The sequence below is a fragment of the Tupaia chinensis genome, unplaced genomic scaffold (genome assembly GCF_000334495.1).
Source record: "Tupaia chinensis unplaced genomic scaffold, TupChi_1.0 Scaffold000605_1, whole genome shotgun sequence".
Classification (NCBI taxonomy): domain Eukaryota; kingdom Metazoa; phylum Chordata; class Mammalia; order Scandentia; family Tupaiidae; genus Tupaia; species Tupaia belangeri.
In genome coordinates, this window is record NW_006160123.1 from 2804119 (window position 1) to 2821127 (window position 17009).

The window sequence follows — 17009 nt, forward strand, 5'->3', positions numbered from 1 at the left end:
CCAGAAAGACAGAGACAGAGAGACAGAAAGCAAGAAATCACCCTGGGATGATTTCTTGGCCATGCCAATCTCTTCTCCTCCATTCTCCTTTCAGGATCTTGGGCATGCACGCACACGCACCTGGTGTGAGTCTAAGTCACTGGTTCTGGGACTCGAACTGCTGTCCACTACTTGAGAGTCCAGCGAAATAGCCATTATGCTAACTGCTCGTCCCTCAAGCAATTTATTCTTGCTTGACACTTCCATAACCATTTCTTCCGCAGAAGCTACTGCAGACAAGTAGAAAAACAGGGCCTCAAGGTTTGATTCAACCCCAAGCAAGAGGTTGATCCTCTTGCTAGTGAAAATTTTATAAGAGCTAACCTTTCGCTCCACAATCTATCATTGTGGTTTTAATATGCCATCCCAGGTTTCTTTTGTGGTGTGAAACAAAACACCTAAATGGGGAACCAGCAGTTAGCGTAATGGCTATGTCGCCGGACTCCCACGTAGTTGACTGTGGTTCGCGTCCCAGACCCGGTGGCTTAAAACTCATGCCGGGCGCGTGTGCGTGAGTGCCCAAGATCCCAAGAGGAGAATGGAGAAGGGATTGCGGCATGACCATTCCCCCTGGGGGTTGATTTTTCGCTTTCTGTCTCTCTGTCTGGCGAGCACACACGCCCTATAGCGAAAACCTCCCCCCCACACACCAAAAAAAAACCAAAAAACCCCACCTAAGATGTACTCTCTTCTGAGGGTAAAACAAATTTTGTCTACTGTGTAGTTTTGGATGGTCACTCAGCACTTAGGACTTCTAATCCAGATCTTATCCCAAATAAAGAGCTCAACATAAGAAAAATGGGTAAATAAAAGCTAAGGGTGAAAACTCGAGAAAAGAGAGACCTATAAATTTCATTTGGTACCTAGCATCCAGGCACATTGACAAGGATGTTTTAATGTTTCAAGTTTTAATATTACAAGTTAGAGACTAAGAACTGCTTTTAAAAATAAAGCTGCCTAAAATTGACTTGAGTCTTCCTATCTTCCTAACATACAATGGAACCAATATAAGCAGGAGCAGAGATCTTCTGGGCCTCTTCTCCCAATACTAGCTGAGAGGCCCTTTGAAATGGGAAGAACTAGGTAAAACCCATCCTGAGTAGATGCTCAAAGGGAAGAAACACTTTAAACCTCAGAAGTACAATAATTGTGGCAGGGGCCAGAAGGTGGCATGGCGGTTAAAGGCGCTAGATTCCCACATGGCCAATTACGGTTTGAGTCCTGGACCTGACGGCTTGAAAATCATGTCAGGTGCATGTGTATGCATGTAGAAAATCCCAAGGGAAGAATGGGAAAGGGGCCGTGGCGTGGCCATCCCCTCTGGGGGTGGAGGTGATTTCTCAGTATCTCCCTGGCAAGTGCATGCACCCTATGGCAAAATAAAAAAAAATACTATTCCAGGAACAGACCTCTACAACATGGGACTTATAGAATAAAAACAAAAGCCATAGGAATGCCATGGTATATCTGTCTTGTAATTATTTTTTAAATTTTTTGGAGAGGTTTCTGCTACAGGGCACGTGTACTTGCCAGACAGACAAGAGACAGACAGAAAGCGAGAAATCACCCCCCAGGGGGGATGGCCATGCCGCAGTCCCTTCTTCTCCATTCTCCTCTCGGGATCTTGGGCACGCACGCACACGCACCTGGCATGAGTTTAAGCCACTGGGTCTGGGACTTGAACCGCGGTCAGCTACTTTATTAACAGCCTCACAATCTGTTTACTTAGCCTCTGAAATACTGTAAATTCCAGAATTATCCTGAGTTAGTCTTAGCAATATAGGACAAAGCAAGTAGATGGTGAAGGCCTGATGGTCCATAAGACTTCAAACAAGACTCCTTAAAAACAAATCGCTACAAGAGAGGTCAGACATACAACTTTAAAAATGGCTTCAGGTTGACAGGTAAGTTTTTCTGACAGAGAAAGATAACCTATAAAGAGTCCCATTTCCTTTGTTACACAGTTCAGGCATTTTATTTTACTATTATTCAAAAGTGAGAGAAGAGCTGGGTCTCTCTTGGAGACATATGATTGTCCAATAGGTAGCTGTTAGATCTGAGTCAATTGCAAGGCACTATGTCAAAGGTGTTCCATAATTCTCTTTCAAAAACCAAAGAAATTACATAAAGATTAATACTCTCCAGAAGGAATAAACATTTCAGATTAATTTGTGACTACAAACCTACCTCCTGTTTACACTGTCAGAAAAGCTGATACAATGGCTGTTTTCCCGGAAGCTTCTTCCTATCAGTCATAACAGGAAGAGGCCTGTGAAGAATCTCCTGGGAGCAGTCCTCCCCATTAGGCTGCAGCACTTACATTTTACACAGGAAAAACCCCCAGTGATTCAGTCTTTGGCATCTCCTACTCCATCCGCATTGATAGCAAACATAGCTTCGGCTTCAGGAAGACAAGGAGAGTCATAGATTTTGCAGATTCTTGTTTCCCCTCTTCCTTTCCTCAGGTACAGTCTGACCCAAAGACACAGACCAAAGTACCAAGTTACTATAATTAATTCCATTCCTCTATTTATGATAGAGTTAAACTTTCTTATGCATTTCTTAGAACTCTGAAGATTTTTGTTTGTCTGTTTTTTTTGTTTGTTTTGAGAGTTTTTTTTTTTTTTCTTTTTGCTGTAGGGTGCGTGCGCTCGCCAGAAAGACAGAGACAGAGACAGAAAGCAAGAAATCACCCCCCGGGGGGATGGCCATGCCACAATCCCTTCTCCTTCGTTCTCCTCTTAGGATCTTGGGCATGCACGCACACGTGCCTGGTGTGAGTTTTAAGCCACTGGGTCCGGGACGTGAACCGCGGTCGACTACGTGGGAGTCCAGCGACATAGCCATTATGCTAACTGCTGGTCCCTCTGTTTGTCTGTTTTTAACATTCCTCAGTGTATTTCCAACCTGGAGGAATCCATTTCTGCCCTATCTCCTTTCTTAATGGAGTGTCCACATTGAAACAAAACTTTTAATAATTAAGGAGAAGCAATATCTATTATTATCAATCATTCCTCAACATTTGAACATTTAAAATGAACTTTTTATGAACTAAAACACCTGTACCAACCACAGCATGACAATTAGATTTAGCAAGAATTCCTAAGCTCTCGGTTATACAATAGTAGATTTAATACTGTTCAGATGGAAATGCTATTATCCTCACATCTACTTTAGAGTTAATATGATACTCTAAGCAGCAGCATCTATCCCATTACCTTACCTGGTCGTTGATGCATGAGCGATAATGTTTCCTCCAATAGGTTTTTTGGGATCTGCAGCAAACATGGCCGCACCATCCACTTGGGCTACCACCTGGTTGGTAATTACTACTGCTACACCAAACTGATGGAGAAAGGACATATGTTAGTTTTGTGGCTATACACATTCTGAAAACCTTAATGCTGATACCACTTCCCTAGCAAAGCAAAGAATGAGAGACTAATCTCTCTCTTCTTCCTCCTTTACTAAATGATAGCTTGTTAGTATTAGTCCTGGCCTCTTAGCTAGGCTCTTAGAATTTGTGGCTCCCCAAAGCTGGCATTTTCTGTCCCTACCCCACAGCTTACCTCATCAGCAAGTCGCAGAAGCATCCGCAAAAACCTGGCCAAGTGCATTTGTCTGGCTGAGAGCTCTCCTCGACCTGAGTAGTCTGTTCTATACAAGGCGGTGGCACTGTCTACAATAAGTAGTGCATACCTATAGGGAAAAGGGATTCTCTGAAACTTATTTCTAGTCAATGTCAGATTTTATTCCCCTCACTTTCCTAAAATCTCATATTCATCATTTCACTAGTATACAGATGTTTTAATAAACTATTTGTACAGCATTCATATCTGAGGCACTGCTTAATAAGATTTCCAGCTGGGGACCAGCAGATGGAGTAATGGTTACATCACTGGATTCCCATGTAGTCAACGGTAGTCTGAGTCCCAGACCTGGTGGTTTTAAACTCACACCAGGCAGGGAACCAGCAGTTAGCGTAATGGCTATGTTGCCAGACTCCCACGTAGTCGACCGTGGTTTGCGTCCCGGACCCGGTGGCTTAGAACTCACACCGGGCGCGTGTGTGTGCATGCCCAAGATCCTGAGAGGAGAATGGAGGAGAAGGGATTGCGGCGTGACCATCCCCCCTGGGGGGTGACTTCTCGCTTTCTGTCTCTACGGTGAGCACATGTGCACTATAGCAAAAATCTCTCTCTCAAAAAAAAAAAAAAAAAAAATCCAGCAACTTCAGGCAGATCATGGCGTCATTTTAAATTTCTTATTATTTTAATTCCCCAGAGAGCACATGCATTGGCAAGAGAGAGAGGCAGAGAGACAGAGGGAGAAAGCACTCTCCACTGGACATAGGCACACCACAATCCCTTCTCCATTTCCCTGCCGTGTCAGAACTTTTGAGTATATACACACGCATTCCCAATATATTTGTCAAGCCACTAGGCCAGAGCCAGCCGGATGGCCTATTTTTAAATATTGATTTGCTCTAAACCAAAAAGTGACAGTGTCAAAATATAAACTAATTCAAGCTACTAGCAATATGGTCAGTCTATACAAGACGCAGGGCAAGGGCTTTAGGAACATACCTGGTCTCTTCTAAGCACATACCTGGATTCTACCATCATAGCAGAGGCTTGGTAAAGGAGCTGGGTCTGGTGGTCTGTGTTGAACCCGCGAGCATATGCTACATTATCCAGGACATCACTGCCAGAGAGGCCGTATCTGGAAATGAGGTAAGAACATTTTTAGGCTGCACACAGAATCAGGCAGATGAGAAATTCATCTTTAACCCTTAAATTACTTTGGTAGGTAGATAAGAAGTGTTGCTGATAGTGGTTTCAGGGCCAAGGAATACAACTTCTCTTTGTTAGAAAGTTCAGGCTAATTGGAGAGAGAGAGAGGGAGGGAGAATAAATCCACCCAGCAAAACTTCAGGATAAATCTATCTATGCACTGAGGACTCCTGAACTAGAATGAGAAATTCCCAAGTATAAGGAAATTATTCTCCTGAAAAAAATCAATGGCAACATGATAGAGCAGGGATAAAAACAGTGAAGCACTCAAAGACCAGTTAAATTAATAAACTGTAGCTATATGGGAATAAAACCTTCTAAACAAGGACTCAACTGTAAGAATCTCGAGGACGAAAAATAAGCATATTTCACTTCTCTTATTCTCCCTTTTCTTGCTAGTAACTAGTTGGTTTAAGTACAATATGTGACATCTATGAGTCTAGTATGAGGGATGCCTTAATTCAGTTTATACCTCAAATAATGTTTTTTTCTTTGTGTTAAAAAATGCAAATTCAGTATGTCCTATTTTCATACAATGATCTATATTTTCTCATCTCTGTAACTGCCATCTAAGACATGAGGTTTAAGGTGTACAAGTATGACAGTATCATTTTCGTTAACTATACCACTATGGGGCTCCATTTCTTCAAAAGTAGTTTGACATGGGAACTAGCAGTTAGCGTAATGGCTATGTCGCTGGACTCCCATGTAGTTGACTGCGGTTCGCGTCCTGGACCTGGTGGCTTAGAACTCACGCCGGGCGCGTGTGCGTGCGTGCCCAAAATCCCGAGAGGAGAATGGAGAAGGGATTGCAGCGTGACCATCCCCCCTGGGGGGTGATTTCTCGCTTTCTGTCTCTATGTCTCTCTTTGTCTGTCTGGCGAGTGCACGCGCCCTATAGCAAAAACCTCCCTCCCCCCCCCAAAAAAAAAGTAGTTTGACTTATCTATCTACCATAACTCAATGTCTGTATTTTTTTTTTTTATTAAGAGAGGATTTTTGTTATAGGGCACATATGCTCACCAGAGAGACAGAGGGAGACTGAAGAGACAGAAAGCGAGAAATCACCCCAAGGGGAATGGTCATGCCGTAATCCCTTCTTCTCCATTCCCCTCTCGGAATCTTGGCCACGCACACACATGTGCCTAGCATGAGTTTTAAGCTGCCAGGTCCAGGACTTGAACCATGGTTTACTACATGGGAGTCCAGTGACCATAAGCATTATGTACCTGCTGGTTCCAACGTCTGTATTTTTTTTTAATAATTAATTTTATTCATTCACTTATTTTTTAATCTGACCAGAGACAGACAGAGAGAAAGAGAGGGAAAGTGAGGAAGCAAGCCACCAGGTCAGGGACTCGAACTATGGCTGGCCATGTGGGAGTATCCAGCACCTAAACCACCACGCCACCCGCTGGCCCCCCAATGTCTGTATTTTGAGAAAAGTTTTTTCATACTCTCAAATAGATGTGATTGTCCCTCTTTCACACTTCAAGAAAACTTGGCTATGGCACTTGTGCTGTTCTTTTACTAGACTACAAATCCATTGGAGAAAAGATCTGGGTTCTTTACTTAACCTAGTCTTTTTTTTTTTTTTAAAGAGATTTTTTTGCCATAAAGCACGTGTGCTTGCCAGAGAAACGGAGAGAGAAGGTCAGACATCGCCTCTCCTGGGGGCAATCTCTTCTCCATTCTCTCATTTGGATTTTAGGCACTCATGCACATATGCCCAGCTGGAGTTTTAAGCTGGCAGGATCCAGACTAGAACCACAGCGGAAGTCCAGCAATATAACCACAATGCCATCTGCTGACCCCCTACCTAGTTCATTTTTTAAAAAAGAATTATTTTATTCAACTTTATTTATTTATTTTAATTTTACAGAGAGGGACAGAAAGAGAGAGAGACAGAAAGGGAGAAAGTAAGCTGCCAGGTCCGGGACTTGAACTGTGGTTGGCCATGTGAGAGTCTAGGGCCCTTAACCACTACGCCACCTGCTGGGCCCACCTCGTTTATTTTATATACTAAGTAAATTGTGAATAAATGTTGCCAAATCAAGTTTTTGCCCAAATCCAAACAAAAAGAGAACATATATCATCACTTTTAACCCAAGTAATGTTTTAACATCACTGTCACCAAAAATCACAACAGTACAAAAGTATCATAGTGACTTCCTTAAGAGGATGTTTAAATAAATAAAACCCATTGTGCAGTAATCCTTTAACCTAGGTTCTATGATTATGATTCTAACACAGGGATAAAGAGGTGGACTGAGGATAGTTATTACATTAGGATCCTGACCAAATATAACAGGAATGAGGAGATACACATTTCCTATATTTAAGTCATGGATGTAAGGTAGGAAAAAGACACAATAGACCTAAGTACTACTAAGTACTGCAGAAGTCTTCTGGTTCTGCCTCAAGAAACATTGATTTAATCTATTATTAAGGAAGGGAGATTATTTGCAGTCAGAACATGAAAGGTTTATCAGAAAGTTTTTTTTTTTTTTTAAAGAGAGATTTTTGCTATAGGGCGTGTGTGCTCGCCAGAGACAGAGAGACAGAAACCACCCCCCCCGGGGGGGGATGACCATATGGCAATCCCTTCTCCATTCTTCTCAGAATTTTGGGCAGGCACACACACGTCCCCAGCATGAGTTTAGGTCGCCAGGTATAAGACTCGAATTGTGGTCAACTATGTGGGAGTCCAACGTAATCACTACACCATGTGCTGGTCCCTATTCTAGTTGCTTTTTTTTTTCTCAGCAGACATGCAATTTTCAAATATTACAACTTGGAAAACCTGTTAGAAATAGCATTCTTCCTCATAGTATTCTGTAAACTTCCTTAAAGATAAGAATAGCATGGAATATGGGGATGGCAGGTGGCGTGGTAGTTAGGGCGCTGGACTCACACATGGCTGACTGCAGTTTGAATCCCGGACCTGGCGACTTGCTTTCTCACTGCCCCCAATTTGTCTTTTTCTGGTCAAATTAATAGTTAAATGATAATACACTTTTTTTGAGAGATTTTCACTATAGGGCGCGTGCGCTTGCCAGACAGACAGAGAGAGACATAGAGACAGAAAGCGAGAAATCACCCCCCAGGGGAGATGGTCACGCCGCAATCTCTTCTCCTCCATTCTCCTCTCGGGATCTTGGGCACGCACGCACACACGCCCGGCGTGAGTTCTAAGCCACCGGGTCCGGGACGCGAACTGCAGTCGACTACGTGGGAGTCCAGCGACATAGCCATTATGCTAACTGCTGGTTCCCTGATAATACATTTTTTTTTAAATGAGAAAAAAAGAGAATAACTTGGAATACATGTTAAAAAACAAGTTCCATGGGACCAGCAGTTTGCATAATGGCTGTGTCACTGGACTCCCATACAGGACACATGTGCTTGTGTATCCAAAATCCCTGGAGGATGGGTGAAAGAGGAGGGATCACAGTGTGGCCATTCCCCCGAGGAGGGTGATTTCTCACTTTCCCTCTCAAAGTCTTCCTCTGTTTCTCTCCAGCAAATGAATGCACCCTACGGCAAAAACCTTAAAAAAAAAATTTCCTAAGCCTAACCAAGAGTCAGTGAAACATAATTTTCAGGGAAATTTGTATATTCAACAAATACCTAAAGTTACTCTTTGTTCCCTTTCTCTAGTCCTCCATCCCATTGGGTCTTGAGCACTCATACCCATGCGCAGCATCTTTCAGGCTGACTAAGCCCAGGATTTAAATCATGGCCACCATATGGGAACCAGCTTCTCTGAAGCAGTGCACCACTACTGAGCCAAAGAGCCAGGTCTACCTCAGGTGATTCTTTTCTAAGTTTGTATGAGGGTGTGTGTGTGCTCACCAGAGACATAAAGAGACAAAATAAGAGGAAGAAAGCACTTCCCATAGGCAGTGGTCACGCCATAACCCCTTCTCCATTTCTCCATCCTGTTGGGATTTGGGGTATACACGCACAAATGTCCACCATGTCTTTCAAGTCCTTGGGTCCGGGACTCAAACCACTTGAGTTGGTCAAGTAGGATCTGTCTGCCTTAACCTCTAGGCCATTGAGCTAGCCTTTAAAAAAAGAAAAGCTTCTTTTTAAAAGACAGATTTTTGTATTGGGCACACGCGCTCACTAGAGAGACAGAAAATGATAAATCACCCCTGGGGGGTTGGGCGGACAGCCATACCACAATCCCTTTTCCTCCAATCTCAAGATTTTTGGGCATGCATGCACACATGCCTGGCATGGGTCTGGGACTCAAACTGTGGTTGACTTATGTGGGAGTCCAGTAATGTAACCATTACACCATCTGCAGCCCCCTCATTATTATTATTATTATTTTTTAATTCTGGACAATTTCAAACACATAGTAGCACAGAAAATAAACCCTTATCACCACAATTTTAATTCAGGTCATTCTTTTTCTCTTTCTTTCTTTCTTTTTTTTCAAACCCTTATCACCACAATTTTAATTCAGGTTATTCTTTTTCTCTTTCTTTTTTTTTTTTTTGAGACTTTTTGCTATAGAGAGAGAGACAGAAAGCGAGAAATAACCCTTCTCCCTCAAGGAGATGGCCACGCTGCAATCCCTTCTCCTCCATTCTTCTCTCGGGATCTTGGGCATGCTCGCACATGTGCCTAGCCTGAGTTTAAGCCACTGTGGTCGACTACATGGGAGTCCAGCGACATAGCCATTAGGCCAACTGCTGGTCCCTAACTCAGGTTATTCTGAAAATGTATTATTAAGAAGAAAGAAAGAAAAAGCTCTATTAGTGAATAAAAAAAAAAGGAACAAAAAAAAAAAAAAAGGAAAAAAAAAGAAGAAAAAATAGCTCTATCAACTCAAAAGGGCTCAGTCCTTCTCTTTCAATATATAATGAGTGTCGGGAACCAGCGGTTAGCGTAATGGCTATGTCGCTGGACTCCCACGTAGTCGACCGCAGTTTGCGTCCCGGACCCTGTGGCTTAAAACTCACGCCAGGCACGTGTGCGTGCGTGCCCAAGATCCCGAGAGGAGAATGGAGGAGAAGGGATTGCGGCGTGACCAACCCCCCTGGGGGGTGACTTCTCGCTTTCTGTCTCTATGTCTCTGTCTGTCTGTCTGGCGAGCGCACGCGCCCTATAGCAAAAAAACCTCTCAAACAAACAAAAAAATATATATATAATGAGTGTCAAAGAAGTAGTTATTCTGGCTAGCAATTGTGGCTGTAGTTCTTAAACTCCAGCAAGCATTGGGTTACCTGAGGACTCTGTTGAAACTTTATTCCCAGAGTCTCTATTTCTGATTAAAAAAGTCTGGAACAGGATCAAACAATTTGCATTTCTAAGAAGTTCTTGATGTTATTCCTGTACTTCTAAGCAAATTGAATGCATTTTAACATTTTTCAAGAGGGCATGGCAAAAACTAATCAGGGAGGGCTGTTCTATTATGAAATTATTCATTTATTTATTTATAGAGAGATTTTTGCTATACAGCATGTGCGCTCGCCAGACAGAGAGATAGAAAGTGAAAAACTGCGCCCTGGGGAGATAGCCACGCTGCAATCCCTTCTCCTTCATACTCCTCTTGGGATCTTGGGCATGCACGCACACACGTTTGGCGTGAGTTTTAAGCTGCTAGGTCTGGGACTCAAACCATGGTTGAATATGTGGGAGTCCAGCGCCGTGACCATTACGCCATCTGCTGATCCCCTATTATGAAATTAATAGATAGTAGTTTAAGGAAGCCTTGTAACTTTCTCAGAACTATGAATTTAAACAAAATATATGCAAATTCAATAATTTTTGTCATGATAGGTGTAATATAAAGAGTATATGTGATTAAAATAAATGAATAAAATTTTATTTATTTATTCACTCATTCATGCATGCATGAATGCATGCATGCCATTAGTGTGTATATGCTTGCCACAGAGAAAAAGAGACAGTGAGAGGGAAAATGAGAAATCACCACCTGGGGTGGGGGAAATGGTCACACTGCAATCCCTTCTCCATCCTCCTCCTGGAATTTTGGGCATGCACGTACACATGCCTGGTGTGATTTTCAAGCTGCTGGATCTGGGACTTGCACTGCAGTAGGCCATATGGGAGTCCAGTGCCTTCACTACAACACCTGCTGGCCCCAATAAAATGTCTATTTAAACACATTCTTGTTCTTAAATTAAATCTGCCAGAGGGCATGTGCACTCGCCAGAGAGAGGGAGAAAGCACACCCAGTGGGATGTGGTCATGTTGCATTCCCCTGTCCTTCATTTCTCCAGCCCGCTGGAGTTTTGAGCATAAAGTACATGCACCTACCTGGTATATTTTCCAAGTTACCAAAGCCAGGATTCAAACTCTGCTGTGTGGGATCCGGCTCCCTTAATTTCTAGGTCATGGGGCTGATCCAAACACAGTGTTCTTGCTGGGCAAGCAGCATAAACATGTCCCTAATCAATAAATTTTAATTCATTAACTAATACTGAATGCCTTGTTCTAGGCCTTGGGGGTAGAGTGGAAGACCAAAACTAAGTCCCTGTCCTCATAACCTTTATTCTACAAGATCATCTAGTCTATTTGAATACTCTTTTTTTTTTTAGTTTTTGCTAGAAGGTGTTTGTGCTCACCAGAGGGATGAGAAATCACCCTTCACAGGGGATAGCCACACTGCAATCCCTTCTCCTCTGGGGACTTTGGGCATGCACACACATACACCTGGCGTGATTTATGTCACTGAGTTCAGGACTTGAATTGTGGTTGGCCATGCAGGAGTCCAATATCTTAACTACCATACCACTGACTGGCCCACTCAATATCTTTTTTTTTTTGAGAGTTTTTCTTCTTCTTCTTTTTTTTTTTTTTGGCTATAGGGCGTGTGCACTTGCCAGAAAGAGGGCGACAAAGAAATAGAAAGCGAGAAATCTTTTTTTTTGAGAGTTTTTCTTCTTCTTTTTTTTTTTTGGCTATAGGGCGTGTGCACTTGCCAGAAAGACAGAGAGAGACAGAGACAGAAAGCAAGAAATCACCCCCTGGGGGGATGGCCATGCCGCAACCCCTTCTCTTCCATTCTCCTCTGGTGATCTTGGGCACGTATGCACACATGCCAGGCGTGTGTTTAAGCTACCGGATCCAGGACTAAAACCACGGTTGAGTACATGGGAGTCCAGTGATGTAGCCATTACACCATCTGCAGGTCCCTATTTTTAATTTTTTCCCACAAGGCATGTGCGCTCGCCAGAGACAGTGAGAGGGAAAGTGAGAAATCACTCCCCAGAGGAGATGGCCACACTACAATCCCTTCTCTACCCTTCTCTTCTTGGGACTTTGGCCACAAAAGCACATGTGCCTGGTATGATTTTTCAAGCTGCTAAGTTGGGACTCAAACCACAGTGGAAGTCCAACACCTTAACCACTACACCACCTATTGGCCTCTGAATACTTTAAACCGTTTATTTATTTCCTCTATAAGAAATGAGAGGGTGAGAGACACCCACACAGCACTCCCAACAGGATCTTGACACCTTTACCCACGCTGATATTCGGTCAGGTCCAGATTATGGATATGCACATGCCTAGCATACTCAAGGAGGTATCCAGATGTGAACTTGGCGAGTTCCCATGTGGATCAACCTTACAGAGCATCCCCTATCCGAATACTTATTTATGTTACTGGACAGACTTTCAGTGACGATGTCCATTAGGGAATCCTTAATTCTTAATTTAGTGTACTTAAAAGTGGGGATTCTGGGCCAGCCTGGTGGCCTAATGGTTAAGGGAGAATCTCACATAGTGATTACGGTTTGACTCCCAGCCTTGAAAAATCATGCTGGGGGGTTGGGGAGCAGCAGGTGACGTGGTGGTTAAGGGTGCGGGACTCATGCATGGCTGACTGCAGTTCAAGTCCCAGACCTGGTGGCTTGCTTTCTCACTTTCTCTCTCTTTTGCTCTCTCCCTCTCTGGTCAAATAACACACACACACACACACACAAATACTTATGTACATACATACATACATACATAAAGTTAAAATAAAAATAATTACTTAATAATCATTCTGAGTCTGTGCATGTCTAAAATCCCAATAGAATAGAGGAGAAGGGATTGTGGCATGACTGTGTCCCACTGGGAAGTTCTTTCTCCCTTCTGTTCTTCTTTCTCCCTGGGGAGTGTATATATGGGCAATTAAACACAAAAAGTGCTGGGCCAGCAGGGGCGTGGAGGTTAAGGCAGCTAGATTCCATATGGCTGACTGCATGGTTTGAGTCTTAGAACCATCAGCTAGAAAATTATGCCAGTAGTGTGTGCGTGCATGCCCAAAGTCCCAAAAGGAGAACTGTAGTGTGGCTATCCCCCTTAGGGGTGATTTCTCTCTCACTCTCTCTCTGGTGAGGGCACACACTCTATAGTAAAAAAAATAAATAAAAGACAAACCTTTAATCTGTATAGGATCACTACAGCAACTTTGGGAGGAACAATCTAGTTCAGTATACACATCTTCAGAAAACTAAGATAAGTTTATCAGACAGTAATTATTTCTTCTTGACAGAGATTTTTTAAGAGGCAAAGGCTGCAATTATTATTTCAACCTAATTTTATGCCTCAGTGATGTACACTCAATGGGCTGGGTTCTTCAAATTATAACTAAGAGAGAAGTAAGAGAATTTGACAAAATGAAGAAGATATTCTTCTAAACTTAGCCAAGTACATTCAACTTGAGCCTGACATCTTAATATACAAAGAAATCTATTTAATCACTGGGTTTCATTCAGTAAAACTTGTGGTAGGGACTAAATCACCACATTTGATAAAGTAAGTAGAATAATTTTGACAGTTTATTTGAAAACTATATTAGAAGATGTAGAAACTTTAAAAATTTTTCTCTAGCTCTACTGAGGTATAATTATTATATACCATAAAATAGACCTGTTTTAAGTATAAAATTCAATGAGTTTTAGTGATTTAGCAGGGTTGCACACAATTAAATTTTTAAAAAAGAGTTATTTTATTTAACTTTATTTATTTTAAGTTGACCAGAGCAGGACAGAGAAAGAACAGGAGCAAGAGAGAGAGTGGGAAATTGAGAAAGCAAGCCACCAAGTCTGGGACTCGAACCGCGGTTGCTCAATTCAATTTTAAAACATTTTTTAATAAAGAATTATTAATTTCACGTACTAAATTATTTATTTTAATTTGACCAGAGAGAGAGAGAGAAAGTAAGCCACCAGGTCTGGGACTTGAACCACAGTTGGCCATGTGGGAGTATCCAGTACTTAACCACCATGCCACCTGTGGATCCCTTTTATAAAATTTTTTTTTTTTTTAAGAGATTTTTGTCACCCACCCTGGCGGAGAGAGCTGGCCATACCACAATCTCTTCTCCTCCATTCTCTTCCTAGGATCTTGGGCATGCACGCACACATGCCTGGTGTGATTTTCAAACCACTGGGTCTGGTACTTGTACCACAGTCAGCCATGTGGAAGTCCAGCAACATAATCGCTATGCCATCTTCTGTTCCCTAAATTTTAAAACATTTTCATGACTGCAAAAGATCACTCAAGTCGGGACCAGCAGTTAGTGTAATGGCTATGTTGCTGAACTCCCATGTAGCCAACCGCAGTTCGAATCCTGGACTCGGGTGGCTTAAACTCACACTGGGAGCATGTGCGTGTGTGCCCAAGAGGAGAATGGAAAAGAAGGGATTGCGGTGTGGCCATCCCCCCTGGGGGGTAATTTCTCGCTTTCTCTCTGGCAAACCCACACGCCCTATAGCAAAAACCTCTCTGAAAAAAAAAAAAAGGGAAAAAAAAGATGCCTGGCGTCCATTTACAGAGTTACTTCCTATTCCTACCCAAGTAATTGTCTCTATGTCTCTTTCTGCCTGGCGAGTGCATGCGCCCTATAGTGAAAATTCCAAAAAAAAAAAAAAAAAGGAATTTCGTAATATGGAACCATACAATATATAGTCTTTTGTGTTTCGCTATCATTCAGCATGTTCTGAGGTTCACAATTCAATCTTAAGACATTTCCATGACGACAAAAGAACACTCAAGTCTATTTAGAGTTACTCCCTGTTCCCACCCTAGTAACTTTAATTCTGTCTCTAGATTTTCTCCTTCCAGAAATTTCATATAAATGGAACCATATAATATATGGTCTTTTGTGTTTTGCTTCTATCATTCAGCATGTTTTGAGTTTCACTCATGTTGTAACATGTATCAAGCATGCTAATGTTCTTTTTTTGGAGAGGTTTTTGCTATAGGGCTCCTGTGCTCGCCAGAAAGACAGAGAGACAGAAAGTGAGAAATCATCTGCCAGGGGGTATGGCCACACCACAATCCCTTCTCCTCCATTCTCCTCTTGGAATCTTGGGCACACACACACACACACACGTGCCTGGCGTGAATTTAAGCCACCGGGTCCAGGACTTGAACCATGGTTGACTACATGGGAGTCCAGTGACATAGCCATTACGCCAACGGCTAGTCCCTAAAGTTCTTCTTATTGTTGAAAAATATTGTATGGATAAAAAATGTTAGTTTATTCATCCACTAGCTGATAGATTTTTTAGGTTGTTTCCTATTTTTTTGACTGTTAAGATACTATAAACATCTGTCGGGAACCAGCAGTTAGCGTAATGGCTATGTCGCTGGACTCCCACGTAGTCGACAGCGGTTCGCGTCCCAGACCCGGTGGCTTAAAACTCACGCCGGGCGCGTGTGCGTGCGTGCCCAAGATCCCGAGAGGAGAATGGAGGAGAAGGGATTGCGGCGTGACTATCCCCCCTGGGGGGTGATTTCTCGCTTTCTGTCTCTAATGTCTCTCTCTGTCTGTCTGGCGAGCACACGCGCCCTATAGTGAAAATCTCTCCAAAAAAAAAAAAAAAAAAGATACTATAAACATCTGTGTACAATTCCTTGTATGGATATGTTTTTATTTCTTTTGGGTACATAACTAGAATAAACTGCTGGGTCATATGGTAAATTTATGTTTTTTTTTTTTTTTTTTTTATAGGGCATGTGTGCTCACCAGAGACAAAGAGACAGAGGAAGGGAAAACAAGAAATCACCCCCTAGGGTATCAGGATAGCTACAGTGCAATCCCTTCTCCTCCAGTCTCTTCTTGGGATTTTGGGCATGCATGCACACATGCCCAACATGATTTTCAAGTTGCTTGGTCTAGGACTCAAACTATGTAGTCAGCAATATGGAATTCAGCTAACCTCTGCACCACCTACCATTGACATTTATGTTTAGCTTTTTTTTTTTTGGAGAGTTTTTTGCTATAAGGTGCGTGCGCTCGCCAGAAAGACAAAGACTGAGAGAGACAGGAAGCAAGAAATCACCCCCCAGGGGGGATGGTCACACCGCAATCCCTTCTCCTCCATTCTCCTCTCAGGATCTTGGGCACGCATGCACACGCCCCCAGTGTGAGTCTAAGCCACTGGGTGTGAGACTCGTTCTACGTGGGAGTCCAGCTACATAGCCATTACGTTAACTGCTGGTCCCCAGCTTTTTTGTCTTTTAAATATTTCATTTAACCTTATTTATTTTAAAAATATTTCCAGAGAAAAAGAGAGATAAAGTGAGAAAGCAAGGCTCCAGGTCCAGGACTTGAACTAGTCGGCTATGTGGGAGTCCAGCACCCTTAACCACTATGCCACCTGCTGGCCCTTTATGTTTAACTTTTTAAAAAACTGCCAAACTATTTTGCAAAGAGCACCATTTACACTTTAAGCAGTGATGTGTGGGGGTTCCGGTTTCTCCACATCCTGCACAACGTCTTTTTAATTCTAGTCATAATAGTGAGTGTGAAGTGGCATCTCCTGTGGTTTTACTCTGCATTATCCTGATGACTAATGATGTTAAGCATTTTTTCATGTACTCATTGGCCATCTGTATATGGTCATTGGAGAAATACCTATTGAAATCCTTGGCCTATTTTAATTGGATAATCTTTATGTGCTGCATTTTCTTTTTTAAAGATTTTTTTTTTTTTAAAAGAGGTTTTTCGCTATAGGGCGCGTGCGCTCACCAGACAGAGAGAAAGACAGAGAGACAGAAAGCGAGAAATCACCCCCCCGGGCTTGGGAAGGCACGCACGCACACGTGCCTGGCATGAGTTTAAGTCACCAGGTCCGGGACTCGAACCATGGTCGACTATGTGGGAATCCAGCGACATAGCCATTACGCTAACTGCTG

At 42.6% G+C, this 17009-nt stretch overlaps 1 protein-coding gene across 4 annotated transcripts in view; it reads right to left on the minus strand.

The window, feature by feature from the left end:
* Positions 1–1815: 1815 nt before the first annotated feature.
* RAD51 (RAD51 recombinase) overlaps positions 1816–17009 on the minus strand; it is a 68478-nt gene continuing 53284 nt past the window's right edge. For all 4 annotated transcript variants that reach the window (XM_006158690.3, XM_006158691.2, XM_006158689.3 and 1 more), the window contains exons 7-10: positions 4648–4761; positions 3609–3738; positions 3263–3384; positions 1816–2511 (exon numbers count right to left, since the gene is read on the minus strand). In XM_006158690.3, coding sequence (XP_006158752.1) covers positions 2388–2511; positions 3263–3384; positions 3609–3738; positions 4648–4761 — 490 coding nt within the window. In that variant the 3' untranslated portion in view covers positions 1816–2387. The remainder of the gene's footprint in view (positions 2512–3262; positions 3385–3608; positions 3739–4647; positions 4762–17009) is intronic.